We start from the raw sequence: 22458 nt of genomic DNA on the forward strand, positions 1-22458 counted from the left end.
AAATTTACTTGTTCTTTATTTTAAATATTGTATTTGTTCCCGTTTTGTTTTTTTACTTTAAAATAAGATATGTGCAGTGTGCACAGGGATTTGTTCATAGTTTTTTTTATAGTCTGGCCCTCCAACGGTCTGAGGGACAGTGAACTGGCCCCCTGTGTAAAAAGTTTGGGGACCCCTGGTCTATTGCAACTCGGGGTATTTGTTGTAATTTAATCAACTCAGATCACTCAAGTCAGAGATCTGAAAGTGAACTTTTAGGTTGGATTTCACATTTTAAAGAAGAGGAAATCTGGGACCAGGATGTGGCAGAATTGGGAATGGAACTTGGTTTCCTGAGAGCCTGTTGACAGATGTGTATCAAAATTCTGGCTACCATGCTGTTGCTTCTGATTATTATAATAAAACGTGCATATCTACAAGTTTCAGACTCCTGGCTTTGGGGCTTGTATATGTACCAAAGCTCTGATGGTGGAGGTACGTGCGCAGTAAGGGGTGAGGACGGCTGTGGCACACAGGAGAGTACATGCCCTGGCTAGCAGTACTGAAACCATTGAAATGACAACTTTGCAAGATTTGATAAGGTCCAAACACAAGTTCACTAACAGGATCTGATCCCGTGTCGTTGATTTGCCCCTCCTGTGGTAAGGCCACATCACCTATCTAATCCTAGCTAAGCTACTTTACCTAACCTTCATTAACCCCTGATTAGAATAGAACTTTCTTTCTGTGGTGTTCGTGCACATGGTTGTGTATTTACTCAGAGTGCTTCCAGCACAGATATCATCATTTCCGCGAGGGTTCTTGGCTTGCTTTATGCATATTTTATCCTTTGAAAACCATGTGGATTTTAAGAACATGAAGGATAGTAATGCTCCATTTGTATTATACTCCTCGTTATTTTTAGGTGCTTCAGGAAGAGGTATAATGTCTACACAGGAGGCAAGAAAAGAGAGCATATTATTCCAAGTTGCAGAGCTTGAGACCCCTTAAGGGGCTGCTTTTCCTCTTTATTTCTTGGTTGAGAATGAATACTCATGAAAAGAAGTAGCACATAGAGCTTTGAGGGACTTTCGAAATATGTTCGTTTTGCTATCTTTACAAAACAAAAAGTAGATTACCAGACGAAGAAAGTCATTTGCTCTTGGTCACACAGCAAGCTAGGAGCAGAGCTGGGGTTACGTCTCTGGACTCCTGACTGCTATGCTTTGAACCCTACGAAGGCCAAGTGTCAGAGGAACCAGAAATATGAGTATCAAGGTGAGCTGCAAGACTATGTGAGATATTTGACCCTGTCACCATATTCTTGGCCTAATCCGATGTCTTGTGATTAGCTTGCTCATGTCATATGATCTCTGAAAATATCTCAAGCTTAACGCCTGGGTACCAGGGCTGCTAGCAAGATTGGCGGATCTCAATCAGGCATAAACTGAGTTATCCTTCAATGGCTGGCTTAAATATCATCTCCTCCAGGAAGGTTTGTCCAATGACTTCATCCAGAAATGATTACACTTTCCTCTCTGACTCCATAGAACTTTTATTTGAGCATCATTATGACCACTTTCCAAACGTTCTATATGATCAAGGTAGTCATATCTAATCTTGTCCTCTCAACTGAATGTGGAGTCAGGAGCTACTATAGTCTTTGCATATTCCCTTTCCCCTTTCTTTAGTTATATATATATATATATATATTTTTTATTTTTATTACTTTTTAATTTTTTTTAATTGAATGAGAGAGGAAAAGGACGGGAGAGGGAGAGACAGGAACTTCAATCTGTCCCTGTATGTGCCCTGACCGGGAATTGAACCAGCAACCTCTGCTCTTCAGGAAGATGCTCTAGCCAACTGAACTATCTGGCCACGGCTCTTTAGTACTGTATTTTTGCATTATTTAAGTGTTCAGTAAATTGTCATGGACTTGACAAAATGATTTCAATTCTTGTGAAAACCCTCTGGCAGTAGAATTTCTGAAAGAGGAAATGAATTTTCCTAGGTTACCTAAACAAAATGGTAACACCAGACACCAGAATGTTTCAACTAGGCAAACATTGGCCAAGCATCTCTTTTGTGTTGAGAAGCACATGGGTATTGTTGAACTTGTTGTTGAACCAGGTGGTCTTGTCCTCAAGAAATTGAGACAGACAGATCAGACAGCAAAGAGTGGTAATATATGGACAAATTAAATAGAACCTAATCTGAAGTAGAAGCTATATACTGAGGAAGCAAGTATTTCTACCTATGGGAGCTTTTTATGTGTAGTCGCACGAGCATTGGGCCTCAAAATATAGGAAGGATTTTCATGACAGACCGGGGGAACTTATAACCTTTTTCATGAAATAAGAAAGACTGTCTTACAGCAGTCTAGAGCAAATGCTTAGAGACAGCTGAGTACAGAGCATACCCATGGACAGTGGTCCAATTTGTCTGGACTAGAGTGGGCGAAGAGTTTAGTGATAGGTGAACCTGAAAACATGGTCTGAAATCAGATTGTGGAGAGACATAAATGCCAGGCTCAGAAGAACACAGAATGTCATCTCAGCCTGCTTTGAGGCGAGCAGTTCCGACTGTGTCCACTTCCTGCCACTTGGTGAAGGTGTCAGCAGTGTCCTGGGATATCATACCTATGGTCAAAAAGAGACACCCCCAGCAAGCAAGGCAAGGTGGCTTTCCTGGGTAGTGCTTTCATCTGTCTTTCAGCCAGATACAGGCAGTGCTGGTGACTTGTTCTTGTGTCTGCTGGAAGTGACTGAGTCTCAGGTTAATGAATCTGGGAGGAATCTTTGAACCCCCAACCATAAATATACTCTCCTGTCCTTGGTCCTGTGCAATATCTTGGAGATGTCCTTGCAGTGGATGGGAGCCTCAGAGACCCCTCTTGCTGCAGGCACATTCATACTTTATGTAAAAGAGTAATGTTACCAGCTGCGGGGTTTGGGGAGAGGCTGGACTTCAAAGGGAGACTGTTTTTGAGACAATAGCTTCATACCCCTGGGACTAAAATGGTACCGATTATAGCTTTGGTTTCTACAAAAAGCTGCACTTTATATATTTTTCTTTTGCCTCACTTATATTTTATGATGCCGTGTGGCAGAGGAAGCGCCCCCTTCAGGTTGTCGCCAGCAGGGAAAGTCACTAAAATCACCACAGCATTGGCCCTTAATCAAGGCCAGCAGTTTGCTGAAGCTGCTGGTTTCAAGCAGGAGCCTAAAGAAATGTCTTTCTATGGTCTGTTGGCCATTTCATAACTTAAGGAATGTAATGGTCAATTCATTAGAAAGAAACATATGAAAAAAATAAAAATTAAAAAAAAAATTTTTAAAAAGAAAGAAAATCACCACAGCAGATGGAAGAGACCTCTGTTGTCATTTAGTTCATTTCCTACAAAGGTTGAAACCAATCTTTTGCTTAATAAGTACTCTTTCTTCTTCTTAGTCCAGTCAGAGTAAATGTCTCAGCATCCCGTGTCCCTTCCTGTCCAGATGGCTCCTGACATCATATCAGGGTCTCAGGAATGGTGTTTAAATGAGTGAGTCGGCACACTCACAGGGAGATATTTGCCTTTGTTTTCGTTTTGCTGCTTGTAAGGAGGACGATGATGTGCTATTTCTGTTTCATCCAGGGACAAGGTAGAATCAGACATGGCATTTCTGGGATTGCTGGTCTTGGAGAATCGATTAAAGGAAGAGACCAAACCTGTCCTTGAAGAGCTCATCTCAGCCCGGATCAGGACAGTAATGGTCACAGGTATAGAAAAAGTAGAAAATGGTAAGAATTTGATGTGAAAATAGGTCGAGATTCACACGTTTAGCAAACATTGATGACTACCTACTATGAATCAGACACCATTCTAGGTACTGGAGATGAGCAACAAAAGGCAAAATTACTGTTCTCATTGAGCTTCCATTCTGATGGAATGAGACAGAAAATCAATCACTCAGTCCATCAACAATCAGATAATCAAGTAAACCGCTAGTAATGAGTGTTATGAAGTACATGTGGCAGAGTGTCCGACTGGCTGCTTTAGGTGAGGTGTCTTCTCTGAAAGGGAACATAAGAGATATCACCTGAATGAGAAGAAGACGCAGGCAGAGATGATGACTTTATTGTTAAACGTTAGGAGGAGGAGAATTTTTAGTTAGCGTAGTCTGTAAACTGCATGGAAAGTCCATCAATAATGGATCCACAATTCTGAGGTTTTTTTAAAATGCCACCCTCTCTACTTCCTCCCCACCGTCCGAAATCACACAAACGGGAGTGGTGAGAAAGGATCATGCAAGAGAAATAAGCATTTCCTAATGAATGCTTCTGAGTGGAGAACAAATGATTTCCTAATGCATTCATAGATTTTGATTGTCTTTTCTTTCCCCGATCTCACGGTCAAAAGCACTCAGCTCTATTAGTTGTGTTGCCAAGATAGAGTATTCACCCCCCCCCCCCCCGCGTCCCCTGAACCCAATCTGTTGGGACTTCTAGAATATTAATATTTTCCCTTCTGTACTTTCCATCCCCCTATTCCAGCCTCCACAATCCAAGAGACATTAGATCACTTTTACTCTCTCCTTTTCCAGTCCCCCAATCCAACTTTTAGATGTTGCTGGATTAATTTACTACTTACTAAAATTTCCCCTACATTAAGAGACCTCTGTTTCAAAAATCTTTATTTAGCACTATATTATACATTCTCATAATCTACCCTTAATCATTTAGACTTGTGTAGAAATAAGAGTTGATTATCATCCCTCTTTACTTCTTCCCTCATTTAAATTTCTGTTCTGTTTCTTTCTTTGCTTGGTTATAATTTTTTTTCTCCAGAATTGTCCTTGGACATGATAGAAGAGTGATATACTTTCTGATTTCTTACAGAACCTGGAATATTTTTCTTTGCTCTAACAGTTGAATGAGTATAAATTTTTTGGGTTACATTCTTTTTTTTTCTTAATAACCTGTAGGTTTCCTTTGTCCTCTGGTTTTTGGTATTGCATATTACAAGTCCAACTCCAGCCCACTATGAGTAACTTGTTCTTTTCTGCATATAATCCTTTTCCTTTAACTTTAAAGTTTAGAAACGTTACCAGAATATGCCTATAAGTTTGTCATTTTACATTAATTTGGTCTGGAACATAGCACTTTTAATCTATCTTCTTTTTCTTAGGAAAATTTCTTCTATTGTTTGAAAATTTCTTCTGTTGTTCATTTAATTATTGCCTTTGTTCTCTCTCTTCCCTTTTTCTCTTTGGGAGTTTCTATTATTCCTATGACAGACCTCCTGGGTCTATCCTCTCAGCTTCTTATCTTTTTTCTTGTGACTGTCATATTTTTATAAGTCTGCTTTAAGATGTTTTTTTACACCCAGTTTTTTCAAACCAGAAATTCGGGTCTCAGAAATGACTGTTATCTTCTCCAAATCACCTGCTGAATTGAGTTCTTAAATTATATTTTGTGGTGAGTGTGGTAGCAGTGACTCTAGAAAACTTTTTTATTGTTGTTGTTAATGCAGATTTTATTTGTCTCCCACAGTGATTCTACTTTATCTGTCTTGTTCTGGTTGTTCTGTATGATCTTTTCCTATCTACAACAGCTCCTGGGGTGTCTTAAATAGGTGATTATATATCTTTGTCAGATCACGGAGGCTCATGTAATTATATATACATGTCTTAAATAGTAGAACTCTGAAGGGTGGTAGATGCAAAATGGGCCTGCACTGCAGAGCAGACCCTGCTGGTGTCCTGCTGAGGCGGAGGAAGAAGCCTTAGCTCTCAGCGCTCCCTGCGCTCTTCCAACGTCAGGGTAAAGCAGCTCCTTCCCACCAGGTAGCTCTTTTGAGGATTTTTATAAGGATTTTGGTAGAAACCTGAAAGAAGCTATGCTAAGGATAGCCAGCCAGATCTTACATAATTTATTTTTTAGTAGTTGTCCTAAGAATTACAACATCCATACCTATCCTTTCAAGAAGTCTTACAACCATAAACTTTCTTTCTGCTCTCTCCTTTGTGTTATAGTTGTCCTGGGTATGACTGACGGTACAAACCCCAAAGGAAATGTTACCCTTTTCACTTTCAACAGTCAAGAGTTGAAGTTCATAAGTGAAGAAAAACAGACTTTTATATTTACTCAAATTCTTATTATTTCTATGTTTTCATTCCTTATGTTCTAAGTTTCCATCTGGAATCATTTCTTTTCAGCCTTAAGAGCTTTTTAACATTTCTTTTTGAGCATGTCCTCTGGCAAAAATAAATAAATAAATAATCTTAGTTTCCCATCATCTAAGAATGTCTTTATTTTTACTTTATTCTGAAGAATATTTTCATTAGCTATAGAAGTCTGAGTTGACAGGCTTTTTTTCTTTCTGTACCTTAAGGATGATGTTTCATTGTCGTCTGGCCTTGATGGTTTTTAAACAGAAATTTGTGCTAATTTTAATTTGAATCATTATTCCTATATATAGAATGTATTTTTTTTTTTAGCGGCTTCTAAGATATTTTCTTTGTCTTTGGTTTTTAGGAGTTTGATTATGTGCTGGATTTGGGTCTCACTGAATTATTAGGGGTTCACGAAGCTTCTTGAATTTGTACATTTAAATTTTTGAACATATTTGGGAAGTTTTCTGCTATTATTTCTTCAAAAATAATTTTCCTGTTCCAGTCTTTCTTCTCTCTCTTTTTACTCTAATAACATATATGTGAGCTTGTTTTATATTTTTCAGTCTTTTTTTTAAAGAATTTTTTCTCTGTTCTTCAGATTTTGTCATTTCTATAGCTCTTTCTTCCAGTTCACTGACTCGCCTCCATTCTGTTACTGAATGCCTCTAGTGAATTTTTTAAATTTTAGTTATTATATTGTTCAGCTCCAAAGAAGCCATTTGAAACTTTTTATAAAGTATATATTTTTCCTGTTGAGAACTTCTATGTTGTTATTTATTTCAAGAATATTAATCTTAACTATCTGGATAAGCAAGTGTCAATTACTACTATTTCTTGAGAATTGGCCAGACTTTCCAGGGCTCTTTTTTTTTTTTTTTTTTTTTTTGTATGTTGAGTATCCTAAATATTTCAAATATGGTATTTGGAGACTTTGGGGACTGTTACAATTCCCTGAATAATTTTTAATTTTTTTTTTAGCCAGAAAATCTCTGGGACATAAGAGGTAATTAGTACCACCATTCAATTCTTGAAGCCCTTTGGTATCCTTTGCGTTTGTTCTACGCATGCACAGCTCTGAGTTGGGCCCAGAACTTACATAGTTCACACTGAATTAGTCTCCTTGTCTAAGTCATTCCTTTCTAGGATTTGCTTCATAACTCTTTAACCCTCAGGCACCCCTTTTCCTAGTTCCTCTGATCAAAAAGGTTAGTTTCTCAGAGTTTTTGCTTCTCACACAGCTCTAGGGTCAACTATGTGAGAGGAAAGAGAGAGAGAAAAAAGCGGAGACTCTCTGAACACCTTGTCAGTTTTTCTCCAAATTTGACTCTCTTCCATATTCTGCCTGCTTATGTTCACTTTTCAAAGTCCTTGGGTAGTTAGTTGCGTTTGTATTTTTGTTCAGAGTTTTCCATTGTTGTCAGCGAAAGAAATAGATTGTAGTGGCCTAAATCATCTTTGCTGAAAGTAGAACCACCAGATACTACATTAAACCAGTAGGGTTTTGCTCAATGTTTACCAAGCTGTTAACAAATGACAAGAATAGATTCATATTTCCTTCTCACTCTGACAAAAATACACTGGTAGATCTTGAAGTAACCAGATGAAAAGCAGCAGAAACCAGAAAAGGGATCATGAAATACAGGAATGTCAGGGCTGAGGGAGACCTTAGAGGTTATTTCTCCTCATATCTACAATAAGATCTTAATTCCTCACCCCAGTTTTCTAGGCCCTCCATGAATTCGTTCTATTTCTTCAGCCTCATGTTGGAACATGGTTCCTTTCTTCTAGGTGACAACCTTCAGACTGCAATAACCGTGGCCAGGAAGTCTGGAATGATTTCTGAAGGCCAGAAAGTCATCCTCATTGAAGCGAATGAAAGTACTGGGTCCTCATCAGCATCTATATCTTGGAAATTAGTCGAAGAGAACAAACACATTGTATACGGGAACCAGGTAGACCTAAAAACAGCCTTTCTGCCATATTATCTAACTTGTTTCACAGTGTAGGTGACAGAGCAGCTTTGACTGGCTGATGTGTACAGATGACCTAGGTTCAAAATACTTCTCCAAATGTCTAACACATCCACAGTGTGAAAAACTCAATTATATAAATTTCCCATATCTTTCTAACCAAGTTTTAAGGTACTTACTTCCTGGATGCTGGAAGTAATCCATTTTTTTTTTTATTTATTCATTTTTTAGAGAGGAGAGGGAGAGACAGAGAGAGAGAGAGAGAGAGAGAGAGAGAGAGAGAGAGAGGAGAGACAGAGAGAGAGAAGGGGGGGAGGAGCTGGAAGCATCAACTCCCATATGTGCCTTGACCAGGCAAGCCCAGGGTTTTGAACCGGCGACCTCAGCATTTCCAGGTCGACGCATTATCCACTGCGCCACGACAGGTCAGGCCTGGAAGTAATCCATTTTTTTAATCTTAAAAAGTTTTTGATTCTGTATGAGAAAGAATATAGTAAAAGGGGAGCCTAAGAACCTAATTTCCCATTTTTCCCTTGCTTGTCAGCCACCCTGTTGAGTTCAGAGGAGATTTAGTCCCCAGGAGAGATATCACTGTGCAAATTGAAAAATCAGACTATATCTTCAAGGTGGAGGAAAAAGTTTTATTCATTTATCTCATATCTTGTCAGTACCCTATCTCTATTGTGTCCTTGTGGAACAATATTAATTCTCTAAGAAAGAAAAAAAAAGTAAGTTCTCACTTCAGGGGGAGATCTGTTAAGCGGCAGTGCGTTTGTATTTTATACTTAAAATGTGTGAAGTGTGATCTTCTGGGGGACTCCCGGAGATCAAATCAGGATGAGAAGAGGACACAAGTGTTATTCCCCTGCTCACCAGAGGCTGTGATGTGCCGGGATTGATCTAGCAAAGAGGAAAGTACTTCTCTGAGGCATCAGGACAGGAGAGTGACTTTTAAAGAGAGAGCCTGAACTGCCCTCTTTTCTTTCAGATCTACTGTGGTCCTAACCACTTTATCATGTCTAAAAGAACTGTGTCTTGCTTTGCAGGACAATTACATTAACATCAGGGAAGAAGTCTCTGATAATAGCAGAGAAGGAAGTTACCATTTTGCCCTAAGTGGAAAATCTTTTCAGGTTATAAGTCAACATTTCAGCAGCCTACTGCCAAAGGTAAATTCTAAGAAGGTACTAATCGCCTGGTAAAGATGCTGATTATGTCATTTACAGAGCATGATCCTCAGAAATTTCAAACCTCTAAATAGGTAAGATATTCCTGTTGACTGCATTACAAATAGAGGCAGATACTTTTACAGAAGTTACTGTTGTCTCATTTTCTACTAGATTTAGAATAAGTAAATTTGATTAGCCAATTTTCTATCATTTATAGCAGCAATTTTTAACTAGTGTGCTGGAAGAATTTTTACAATATGTAATACCTGACTATTTAGTCAGGACCATTGACCTCTTTTCCCTTAGATTTTCAAATAAAAAATAACAACAGTCAACACAGCAACAGCTGTCCGGTATGAATGAATCAAAATTATACCTATTTTTTTTTTAGTCAGATTGGCAAAAAAATATATTTTTTGGTGTGCTGCAGAATTTTAATAATTAGTTTATATGTGCTATGAGATGGAAAAGGTTGAAAGTCATTGAGAGGATTAAAGTACTAGTGACTTCTCAAGTCATCAAGATTGCTTTTGGGCAGCTGTCACGGTATTGCCATGGTTACGAGTCTCCCAATATAGTGGAAATCTAGCAGTTAAACAAGAAGACAGGTTAGTAGTAGAGGAACTCCATTCAGTTTTTTTTGTTGTTGTTTTTTGTTTTTTTTCCTTTTTTGTATTTTTCTGAAGCTGGAAACGGGGAGAGACAGTCAGACAGACTCCCGCATGCACCCGACCGGGATCCACCCGGCACGCCCACCAGGGGCGACGCTCTGCCCACCAGGGGGCGATGCTCTGCCCTCCGGGGCGTCGCTCTGCCACGACCAGAGCCACTCTAGTGCCTGGGGCAGAGGCCAAGGAGCCATCCCCAGCGCCCGGGCCATCTTTGCTCCAATGGAGCCTCGGCTGCTTTTCTTCTGTAAAAGTATCTGCCTCTATTTGTAATGCAGTCAACAGGAATATCTTACCTATTTAGAGGTTTGAAATTTCTGAGGACAGTGGTTCAGGAGGGGAAGAGAGAGACAGAGAGGAAGGAGGGGAGGGGGTGGAGAAGCAAATGGGTGCTTCTCCTATGTGCCCTGGCCGGGAATCGAACCCTGGTCCCCCGCACGCCAGGCCGACGCTCTACCACTGAGCCAACCGGCCAGGGCCATCCATTCAGTTTTTGATAGAGGACCTATTAACAGAGTGGCTTCTTTTACTCAGCATAATTTCTTTGGGATTCATTTGTTTATTCATTGTTGCCTATATCAACAGTTTATCCTTTAAACAAAAACCACTTCATTTTTTAGAGCAATTTTAGTTTCATGGCAAAACTGAGCAGAAGGTACAGAGATGTATCATGTACCTCTGCCCCACACATATGGACAGCCTCCCCACTATCAATATCCCACACTAGAGTGGTACATTTTGTTGCTTCCAGTTTTTGCCTATTACAGATAAAACCTGCTATTAGCATTTCTATGTTGACTTCTGATTTTATCCTTATTAAATGTTTTTTTCTGCTTATTTTATTTTATTTTTGATTTAATTTGCTCTTTTTTCTAGTTCCTTAATTGTGAAAGCCGAGGTCATTGACTAAAGACCTTTCTTCCTTTCCACTATAGGCATTTAGTGCTATAAATTCCCCAAGGACGGATACTTTAGTAGGGGCATACACGTGTCTTTATTTTCATTCAGTTCGAACAACTTTGTAATTTCCTCTTTGATTACTTTCTTGACCCATGGCGTATTCAGAAGTGTGTTATTTAGTTCTCAAACACTTTGGAGCTTCTTATTATTGATTTCTAATTTAATTTCTTATGGTCAGAGAACACATTCTGCATGACTTAAATTCTTTTAAGTTATTGAAATTTGTTTTATGGCCAAGAATATAGCCTCTCAGGTATCTGTTCTGTATGGGCTTGAAGAGAATGTGTATCTGCTATTTTGGGGGGAAATTGTCAATCGGGTTAAATTGGTAGATGGCTAACAGCATTTAAACTGTAGAGCAGGGGCAGGTGGAGAAGCTGGTAGAGATGATCATACCACCAAACCAATGTTCCCCAGTCTGAATCAGGCTTGGGAGATCAGCTGAATTTTACAATTGGTCAAGCCCAGATGGTATAGTTGAGTTAAAAACACAAACAGTTATTTTACTATTTCACTAGTGGGCTGTTTTTCTCCTAGTTCTGAGCAATTTTCTAGGAAGATATTGCCTCTTTCCTTTTTCCTGGGATCCTTGCACTTTCTCATGCTCTGCTGGCTTAAGGTCCTATTAAGCTCAGGATTTTTTTTAGGACCACATTTTCCATGGCAGCTGAGCTCAATTCTTGTAGGTCATCATTTTTATCAAGTATTTTTTATGAAGTAGTCATCTTTACTGATTTTGGTCTCCTTGATCACTTATCTGATGACCAATGTCTTAACATCTAGCAGAAGCCTTCTTGGAAAATAATATTCTTTCTCATTTATGGATATCATTACCCTGTCAGTATTATGAGTGTTATTAATTATTTCATGTATGACCAACTGACATAATGAAATATTTCTCTTTTGGGTCCCCTACAGATACTGATGAATGGTACCGTCTTTGCAAGAATGTCTCCTGCACAGAAATCCAGTCTGGTGGAAGAATTTCAGAAACTGGAGTAGGTTCTTTACCAACTCAGGTGGTGTGAAGTGCATGGAGACATGCAGTCGGGGGGAGAGTACGAGGCATAAGAAGTCACCCTGTTTGGCTAGGACAGTGGTTCAGGCTAAGATGCATGTCAGTCACCTTGAGAGCCTGGAAAATACTTTGATTCATTTGCTCCCATGGAGTTTAGACATCAGTGTTTTGTCAAAGTTCCTCACATACGTCAGCTTTGCATCCAGAATTGAGAACCTCTGAGTAGAACATAAAGGGCAGGAAAGTGTTTGATAAGAAACTAGCCTGGAAAGATCATTTGAGCTCAGCTCCTGAAGGGACAATGAAAATGCAGACTTTAGTTTTACAAATTATTATCACAATTATGATAGAGGAAGATTTATATGACAAGAAATTCACATAACCTTCACAATATTCAAATATTCGCCTAACCTGTGGTGGCACAGTGGATAAAGCGTCAACCTGGAAACACTGAGGTTGCCGGTTCAAAACCCTGGCTTGCCTGGTCAAGGCACATATGGGAGTTGATGCTTCCTGCTCCTCCCCCTTCTTTCTCTCTCTCTCTCTCTCTCTCAAATAAAAAAAAAAATTAAAAAGAAAAAAAAAAAAGCTCCTAAAAAAATATATATTCTATGCCATAGCATCCTCTTCATCTTTTTTTTTTATACAGTGAGAGGAGGGGAGGCAGAGAAAGACTCCTGCATGTGCCCCGACTGAGATCTATCTGGCAAGCCCACTAGGGGGCAACACTCTGCCCATCTGGGGTGTTGCCTTTTTGCTCAGCAACAGAGCTCTTCTTAGTGCCTGAGGCAAAGGCCATGGAACCATCCTCAACACACGGTGCCAACTTGCTCCAATTGAGCCATGGGTGCAGGGGAGTGGGGGAGAGAGAGAGAAGTGAGAAGGGGAGAGGTGGAGAAGCAGATGGGTGCTTCTCCTGTATGCCCTGAGCAGGAATTGAACCCAGGACTTCCACACACCAGGTTGATGCTCTACCACCGAGCCAACCAGCCAGGGCTTCCTCTTCATGTTAAATCAGAAAAATAATTTCTCTTCTAACACAAAGAGTCTCCATTGATAGAGTGGGCAGTCCAAATAAGGAACTCATTATTTGGGGCCTATTATTATTATTATTATTAATTTGTTAATGGAACCCATGGTGTCCTGAAGGCTTCCTCTTCTTCTGGCGCTGGACCACATAGATAGGACTCCTACCCCTACTCACTGCCACTCACCTGATGCAGTTACTAGGCAAGCTTCTCAATTCGGAAAGCCCTGCCTTCTCAAAATGGTTGAGAACCTAGACCAGGGGTCCCCAAACTTTTTACGCAGGGGGCCAGTTCACTGTCCCTCAGATCGTTGGAGGGCCCAACTATAAAAAAACTATGAACAAATCCTTATGCACACTGCACATATCTTATTTTAAAGTAAAAAAATAAAACGGGAACAAATACAATATTTAAAATAAAGAACAAGTAAATTTAAATCAACAAACTGACCAGTATTTCAATGGGAACTATGCTCCTCTCACTGACCACGAATGAAAAAGGTACCCCTTCCAGAAGTGCAGTGGGGGCTGGATAAATGGCCTCAGGGGGCCGCATGTGGCTCACGGGCCTTAGTTTGGGGACCCCTGACCTAGACAGTACATTAGTAACCTTCAGAGAGCATATGTAAAAAGAAGCACAGCCAATTCTGTAAATGCTATCAGCATTCCTACCTTTAAAAGCAGACTTTCCATAATCTTTGCCAAAAATTTAAAAGAATAGTTTTCACTGAGCCCCAAATAGCCATCCCAAAGAAGGGATTGTTTTCTTTCTTCAACTTCTGGGCAGATGTCTTCTCATGTAACTATTAACTGCACTAACAAGTAAGTTTTATTTATTATTTTAGAATTTATAAGGCACTTTCCTATATGGGATCTCACTGCATACACCCTGAAACACTTGCAGTCAGGAATGATGCCCTGAATTTTTAAATCTATTATAGGAACTGCTGAGTCAAATTTTACATTTAGTCAAACCAGATTATTAGGGAAACTCTCTTAAAATAATAAGTTTAAACCTTAACTAATGAAGCTCATTTTATCTTTTTAATTAGAGAAGTTAGCATTTAAGATTGCTTTGATCTCTTCTACAATTGACATGGTTCCTTTTAGTTACTTTGTAGGTATGTGCGGTGATGGAGCCAATGACTGTGGGGTAAGTAGTTGCCAACGTGTAGAACCATAGTCTCACCCTTGATTGTACTTTCCCAGAGCCCTGTAGAGATAGTATCTCCTGGAATATATACTCTCTCCATTCCTCTTAATGGAGAAACTGATGCTGAAGCTTTGGAGAATTTTGTCCAAAGCTAAACAGTAACTCAGTGGTTATTATAGTTTAAATGGGGTAGAATCTGGTTTTGAAGTTTCCACTTCCTTTACTGAGTATCCCAGTGCCATATCTTCCTTTGTGGCAGGCAGAGCAGAATCCACTCATCTCCTAGCTAGTGCTTGGGCACACAAGCTGCTTTGTGGACAGCTTAACTGGCCTTTTCTAATGAGGCTTCAGGAGATACGTATGTGAGTGAGCATGGACAGTAAGCTGCCTCTCTGTTTTCAGGCTTTGAAAATGGCTCATGTGGGCATCTCCTTATCAGAGCATGAGGCATCTGTGGCCTCACCGTTTACTTCCAAAACTCCAAACATTGAGTGTGTACCTCATCTGATCAAGTAAGTAAGCACTTCTCACCAGCATTGTTTTAATCTCTCCTGACTTCTCAGTAGAGATCCCATTGTTCTTTTTATTTTATGATTTAATTTACTAATTTTTTAAAATTACAGTTTACAGTCAATATTATTTTGTATCAGTTTCAGGTGTACAGCACAGTGGTTAGACAATCAGACACTTTATAAAGTGTTCCTCCTGATATTTCCACTACCCACTTTGCACCATAGGTAGCCCAATATTAATGACCGTATTCCCTATGCTGTACTTTATTCACATCCCTGTGACTATTTTGCAACAACCAATCTGTACTTCTCAATCCCTTCACCATTTTTCCCAGTTCCCTAACTCCCCTCTCCTCTAGCAACCATCAGTCTGTTCTCTGTATCTATAAATCTGTTTCTGTTTTGTTTGTTCACTTATATTGTTCTTTATATCCCACATATAAGTGAATTCATATGGTGTCTATTTCTGAGTGACTTATCAGATCTCATTGTTCTGCAAGTCAAAGACTAGGGCAAGTTTGCATCCTTGGGCGGGGAAGGTGCCCTGTGGAAGAATGCAGTCAAACATTCCACTCCTGAATGGGTTTACCGGGATTGAAAATAATCCTGCGAGAGCAGTGGCATTTTTTTTATTTTTTATTTTTTGACAGAGACAAGAGAGAGTCAGAAAGAGGGATAGATAGGGACAGACAGCCAGGAAGGGAGAGAGATGAGAAGCATCAATTCTTCATTGCGGCACTTCATTTGTTCATTGATTGCTTTCTCATATGTGCCTTGACCGTGTGGCTATAGCAGACCAAGTGACCCCTTGCACAAGCCAGCAACCTTGGGCTCAAGCTGGTGAGCCTTGCTCAGACCAGATGAGCTCGTGCTCAACGGTGACCTTGAGGTTTCAAACCTGGTACTCCACGTCCCAGTCCGACGCTCTATCCACCGCTCCACTGCCTGGTCAGGCACAGTGGAATTTTTTTAAAGCAACCCAGTACCAGCTATCTTTTATTAAGTAATCATTACAATATGAAAGGATTCCGAGGCACTAGGCAAAGGTATAGTCAAGAATGTGGAGTGCACGTGCTCATGTTTGAGTTCCTTATAAGAACAGCAATAGTTGAAAACCACATAAACTGCCAGTATCATAAAAATCCTAGCAACATTCCCTTCCTCACATCGACATACTTGTTGTAATACTGATAATAACCTCTCTTAAATGCTCCAGCAATGCCTTTGGGAGTGAAACCCCACATCAGTATCCAGCGTGGCAGCTCCCCTAGTTTAACATCCAGGAGTCTCTTCTCCTTCCATGGCACGACTGACACCATCTCGGAGTCCAGGTTGTTGGCTCTAGCAGCAGCGGCGTTTCTAATGAAAATCACTGAATAGGTTATTTTTAGAATATTGGAATCTAGAACTTGTTACTGGTTTGAAAGTGTTAATTATTATTATTATTATTATTATTTTAACTATGTTTCCTTAGATCAGGGGTCCCCACACTTTTTACACAGGGGGCCAGTTCACTGTCCCTCAGACCGTTGGAGGGCCGGACTATAAAAAAAAAAAAAACTATGAACAAATCCCTATGCACACTGCACATATCTTATTTTAAAGTAAAAAAACAAAACGGGAACAAATACAATATTTAAAATAAAGAACAAGTAAATTTAATCAACGAACTGACCAGTATTTCAATGGGAACTATGCTCCTCTCACTGACCACCAATGAAAGAGGTGCCCCTTCCGGAAGTGCGGCAGGGGCCGGATAAATGGCCTCAGGGGGCCGTAGTTTGGGGACCCCTGCCTTAGATGCCTCATAATAGGGGATTGAGCGACACTTCCTCTTCCTCTCCCCCATTTGTTTTCCTTCTTTTTACCTCTTTATGCTTTTTTGGGCTATTGTTCCCATCTCTAGTGCCAAAATATTTATTTATCTTTGTTGCTTGTACTAAAATTTTTCTTGGTGCCTTCTTCCCATCACTTCCCACCCTTGAATATGTAGTTCTGCTGAATTTTATTCAAATGATAGAGATAGTTAGCATTGTGGCTGCTTTTGGTTATTATAACTAGTATATATATATTTACCAGTTCATAAAGTGCTTTAGTGACTACTTTCTTATACTTTAAAAAGCCTGGAGATGTAAGAATGGTAACTATTTTTTCTACAAATAAAGAAATTGAGGCTCAGAGAACTGCCCAAGCTCATACAGCCATATAGAATAGGAGACTGTATTAGAATTAGTTTTGTTTAAATATGTTCTATCTACAGATATCATACTCTTTTTACCACATTAAAATAATAATTTGGCTAGCTCCTCCCAATTATTTTATATTTTCTTCATGTATTGAACAAATATTTTCATGTGGACACACTTAGTGCCAGTCATTTGGAGGCACTGGAAACCCAGAGCAAGTAAATCAGATATCCCTCGATCTCATGTTTTCCTCCGGCGAAGAAGTCAGACAATAAACACATGCGCAGATAAAGCAGGGATAACATGAACAGTAGGAAAACAACTGGGAAGGTGGAACTGGCTTCACCGGAAAGGATAGTGGGAGAGCCTTTCTAAAGAGCTGAGGGAGGGGGAGACAGTGCCTTCTAGGCAGTGTGAGGCAGCGGCAAAGCCCTGATACAGGAAAACGTTTTGTGTGAGGATCAGGCTTTGGAACCCCAGGAAACCATTATGACTAGAAGTAAATTTACACTCTTTTTTTTCCAAATGAAAGAAATAAAATTGTTATTTCATAAGTTATGCATTTTATGCTTTCAATATATACTATTTACTCAAAGTAAAACTACAGTAACAAAAATGAACATGCTCATTGTTTCTAGTCTATTTAAATTTGGTCTATGGCTAATTTGAGGGTTTCCATTATTTTAGCCCAGTTTTAGAGAAAGTTTGGCCTCTCAAATGAAATTGGAATGAACTGTTTGCCAAATTCCTACAGCACCTGCTTGAAAATAGCCTCCAAATCTGCGATCTGATTTATATTCCTCAGTTTACAGGTGAAGAAACTGTGACCAAGAGAAGGGAAATGACCTTCCAAATCACATTAGTGAGTAGGTATGAGATCTGGGGCCAGCCCAAGTCCCTGGACTCTGAGCTGAAATAATGCGCACAGAAAAGACAGGAGGAAGTCTCAATCCAGCTCCCTGGCTGGACAGAGGCCTGTGGCCTTGCAGTGGAATTGGCTTTTCCTGAACATTCAGTTGTTTAGCACAGTGGTCCCCAACCCCTGGGCCACGGACCGTTAGCGGTCCATGGGCCATTTGGTACTGGTCTGCAGAGAAAAATAAATAACTTACATTATTTCCGTTTTATTTATATTTAAGTCTGCACAATGTTTTATTTTTAAAAAATGACCAGATTCCCTCTGTTACATCCGTCTAAGACTCACTCTTGATGCTTGTCTCGGTCACGTGATACATTTATCCGTCCCACCCTAAAGGCCGGTCCATGAAAATATTTTCTGACATTAAACTGGTCCATGGCCCAAAAGACGTTGGGAAGCACTGGGTTAGCACACTGACAGCTGGCTCCCACCACTCAGGCGTCTGGGCTGCCAGGCAACAACGGAATAATCAGGCCTTTGATCTTTTCTACTGAGCTCAGCTGAACAGCACAGAATAAGTGACCTCGTTTCTTTCCTTTATTTTCATTTCATTCATTTTTTGTTTCTTTTCTCACACAGGGAAGGACGTGCAGCTCTTGTCACCTCCTTTTGCATGTTTAAGTACATGGCTCTGTACAGCATGATTCAGTATGTTGGTGTTCTGCTGCTCTACTGGGTATGACCTGGGACCTAGCCTCTTGGTTGGTGAGAACTGAGACAAGGGGCAGTGTGTTGTCAATATGCAATGCCTCTTAAACAGCGTGCAATTAGGAGATTGGAGCACTAGCAGCTCCTCTAAAACTACCTTAAAATGTTTTTTGTTCATTGATTGAATTTAGAGGGAGAGGAAGGGATAGAGAGAGAGAGAGAGAGAAAGAGAGGTAGAGAGAGGGAGAGAGAGAGATAAACACTGATTTGTTGTTCCACCCATTCATGCACCCATTGGTTGACTCTTGTATGTGCTGTGACCGGAATTCAAACTCACGGCCTTGGCATGTTGGGACAACACTCTAACCAACTGAGCTACCTGGCCAGGGCTAAAACTATCTTTAAAATTTTGAAAATAGATCAGAAATAGACAAATGTACACAGGAAAAGTTGTTGGTGTGACTTCTCCGATTCTGATAATTATCTCTTGGTAGCTGAGGATCAGAATGGAACAAATCACTTTGTCTTTCATTGTTGCTTTCATCTGCTTTGGCCAGATCTCTCCTTCCAACCCAGTGTGGCTCCTCCTTCACATACAGTTCATAAAAGAGATGATTCTTTGGGTGCTGGAATGTTTCATAACTCACTTTCCCTGGAAAAATAAGCCCTGATTATTATTAATGTTTGCCAATTTTAGTGGTGTAAATACTCTTACCGTGGCTGGTTTCAAGCTATCCACCTCAACATGGAGGTGAGGAGAGATGTGCAATAGCATACCATCACGTGGTACTTGTACCGTGTAGCTTTAGAAGAGTTGTGAATAACCTCAAGAACATAGATAACAGTGCAATATAGAAAAATGATTAGGAAGTTCTGAGTTTTGAGTGTTTTTTTTTACTTCTGTTTCAGTATAATTTGTTTAATAGTGAATTAGTATCATTTAAAATTTTATATCGGCTGTGCTTAACAACCAGTTTACAAAATTTCTGAAAATCTTGCAATGGACTCTTATAAGCTAGTATAAGCCAGAGTATACTGACCCTGAACATAGACATTTAAAAATTGGCATATCATGCCACAAAAAAAATACATGTCTTGTGATGGCTTTTACCATTTAACCAAGCAGAAAATACATGACTACTGTTTATGGTCTGAACATATGGGGGCTTTTCTATTTGCTAACACAGAGAAGGGAACCCGTGCTGGAGATACCTAGAGTCATCTCTGTGTCTTGCCCTCATGCTCCTGGGTTGAAAGTTTGAGTTCTGCTGTCTTCAGATGACCTATGTCTTTCCACACTCACTAATATATGAACTGGAGAAAAAGAGGCTATTTATATAAGTTTGGTCCTATTTTGAAATCATAGTAACTGTTGCTCAAAACTAGAGTTAAACATGAATCATCGTTAACTCCTTTCCACCAAGGGGTCGGGGGCAAGGAGGCAAGTTACCTGAAAAACTAAAAGTTTTTTCTTCAGGAATATCAAGGGATTTTCTAACAACACCCAAGAATGCAAAGAGTTGCCTCAGTTATTGTCATTTTCTATCAGTAAAATTTAGGTAAGATCACTGCACATTTGTCACTTATTACTACTGCAAATGCACTCTTTTAGTGTGCCAGACCAAACCCCAACTTTTCTGCTGCCAAGTGGAAAAGAGAGTGGAGATGATTCTGGTAGAGTGAGATATTCACCTCAATAAGGAAAGATAATAATGCACAAAAGACCTAGCCCAGACAGCGCATGACGAGAGCCTTCCTGGTTAAACAGGATTTCACGGCCTCGACTTTGGGACTCCTACCAACATACACAGGCTGCTGACCACACCACCTCCTAGATAGTTTACTTGACGATCCTATGTTGCAGTGAGAAGATCAGTGAAATTGATGTCAATCTTTACCTAGAAGGTCACAAGTGTTTTGAGCTGCTTTCCTTTTTATTTGCAGGAGACGAACAGCTTATCAAACTACCAGTTTCTGTTCCAGGATCTGGCTATTACAACTCTTATTGGTGTAACAAGTAAGGCATTTTTAAAACTTTCTTCCCAGAGATGCCCCCTTCAGCCCCAGAAGGGCTGGTGCACCAGGAGAGAAGGGACGGCAGCGGCAGCAGATGTGAAGTTTGGCTTATTCCCAAAGGTATACACAGAGAGGGAAAGGAGAAACAGTCCTCGTTTTTTAGTGTTGAAAGAGAATGTTAGCAAAGGAAAACTGTAGTGTTAATTTGTTGTTTTCTGTAAAATATAGAACTTCCCTAAAAGGTCACTAAATGTTTAAAAATTTTTAAAAAGAACCTTGAAAATCAGGTACACTATTTTTGGTGTGCGTTTAGGTATAGTTATAGTTGAAGGGTGTTCAATATAGCTTATATGTTTCCCATCTCCAAGTCCTAATCTCTCAAGACCTAGAACAGGGGTTAAAGGTCATCTTGCCATTATGCCAGTCCTACCCCCATCTTCTAACTAATATATGAATTCTCTTTCCATTTTCCCTGTGATGGGATTTTCTTCCCATTCCAGCCACTAACCACCATCTTTACCAAATTTTCTGCTTTTATCTCTGTTACGTATAAATGCCAACAGCTCCACTTGTACTTTTAATCTTACCTCCTCTTACCTTCTTAAGGACATTTTTATGTAATAATCCCTTCCGTCACCATGGCCAACTTTTCTCTGGGCTACTGGATCATTCCCACCAGCATATAACTTCCATCTCTTCTTATTTTAAAAACTCGACACGACCCAAATCTACCACTACCTGCTGTATCCCTTATTGTCCCACTCCCTGATCAGTTTTGTATACCTGCTTTCTCCACTTGCCGTCTCTAACTCTATCATTCCAACCAGCCAGATTCTAACATTCAGGGGCGTGAATTTGGATACTTGACTTGTGCTGGTGTTTGAGGGGAGGCGGTGGTAACTTGGCAAATGTTTTTTGTTTGTTTTTTTTGTATTTTTCTGAAGCTGGAAACAGGGAGAGACAGTCAGACAGACACCTGCATGCGCCGGATCAGGATCCACCCGGCACGCCCACCAGGGGCGACGCTCTGCCCACCAGGGGGCGATGCTCTGCCCCTCCGGGGCGTCGCTCTGCCGCAACCAGAGCCACTCTAGCACCTGGGGCAGAGGTCAAGGAGCCATCCCCAGCGCCCGGGCCATCTTTGCTCCAATGGAGCCTTGGCTGCGGGAGGGGAAGAGAGAGACAGAGAGGAAGGAGGGGGGGTGGAGAAGCAAATAGGCGCTTCTCTTATGTGCCCTGGCCGGGAATCAAACCCGGGTCCCCCGCACGCCAGGCTGACGCTCTACTGCTGAGCCAACTGGCCAGGGCCTAACTTGGCAAATGTTTAACAACTTGTTTTCAAAAAAAAATATTTGCACATAAGTTTATTACAAACTTGACTGGAAAGAAAAATGTGTGGTGAGCAATTTTCCAATAATAACAGCATATACAATGTCTTTCCTGCAAATTCCATTTAGCCAATTGATTCTCATAGAATGCTTTCACTGAGTTTTACCAAATTTCTGTGTCCATAGTCAACCTATGCTATTGATGAGTAAATTAGTTTCAATGTGAATCTTTGTTGACATTTTTCTTTCCCTGAAGATTGCAAAACAACAAAAACTTATGTGGAAACTTTAACCATTCATCACTGACTGATGTGAGCAACTTTTTTGCTGAATTGGATAATGGTTCCTGAATGCTGGAAGAGTATTTCCTCAATAAAAAAAATGTTTAAGATGTAATGGCTACAGACATAACACACTTTTAAGTTTAATCTCCATTATTAACTTCAAGGACAGAGATAATTCTAAAATGTAAAATAATTGATAAGTAGCCAATTTTGAGTGTTCATTATCTCTGTTGTTCATACATTTATTTAATTGTAAGTTTATATAACTTACTTTTAGTAATGGCTGCTTCTAATAACTGGCTTAAAAACTTAGCAGAAATTGGCCCTTGTGAGCCAGGGTGAGCTCTCACCACCGCTGGCTGGGAGGATGCACAATACTGATACGTGAAAAAGTACACTTCTCAGATTGTTTCTCCTTCATTCCTCATGGTCTTGTTTTCATATTATTTCTTCTTATAGC

At 40.0% G+C, this 22458-nt stretch overlaps 1 protein-coding gene, 1 non-coding gene and 1 pseudogene across 3 annotated transcripts in view; 2 read left to right on the top strand and 1 right to left on the bottom strand.

Annotated features, from left to right (window-relative positions):
• ATP13A4 (ATPase 13A4) overlaps positions 1-22458 on the top strand; it is a 141237-nt gene that overhangs the window by 96730 nt on the left and 22049 nt on the right. For both annotated transcript variants that reach the window (XM_066241702.1, XM_066241703.1), the window contains 8 exons: positions 3620-3744; positions 7929-8092; positions 9157-9279; positions 11826-11905; positions 14063-14105; positions 14508-14617; positions 18302-18398; positions 20315-20387. In XM_066241702.1, coding sequence (XP_066097799.1) covers positions 3620-3744; positions 7929-8092; positions 9157-9279; positions 11826-11905; positions 14063-14105; positions 14508-14617; positions 18302-18398; positions 20315-20387 — 815 coding nt within the window. The remainder of the gene's footprint in view (positions 1-3619; positions 3745-7928; positions 8093-9156; positions 9280-11825; positions 11906-14062; positions 14106-14507; positions 14618-18301; positions 18399-20314; positions 20388-22458) is intronic.
• Positions 3150-3286, top strand: LOC136312398 (small nucleolar RNA SNORA2/SNORA34 family). Its single transcript, XR_010726986.1, has one exon. It is a non-coding gene; the product is annotated as a small nucleolar RNA SNORA2/SNORA34 family (small nucleolar RNA).
• On the bottom strand, positions 15617-15936 carry LOC136312174 (ATP synthase subunit f, mitochondrial pseudogene; annotated as a pseudogene).

This window comes from Saccopteryx bilineata, chromosome 8 (genome assembly GCF_036850765.1).
Source record: "Saccopteryx bilineata isolate mSacBil1 chromosome 8, mSacBil1_pri_phased_curated, whole genome shotgun sequence".
In the NCBI taxonomy this organism is placed as follows: domain Eukaryota; kingdom Metazoa; phylum Chordata; class Mammalia; order Chiroptera; family Emballonuridae; genus Saccopteryx; species Saccopteryx bilineata.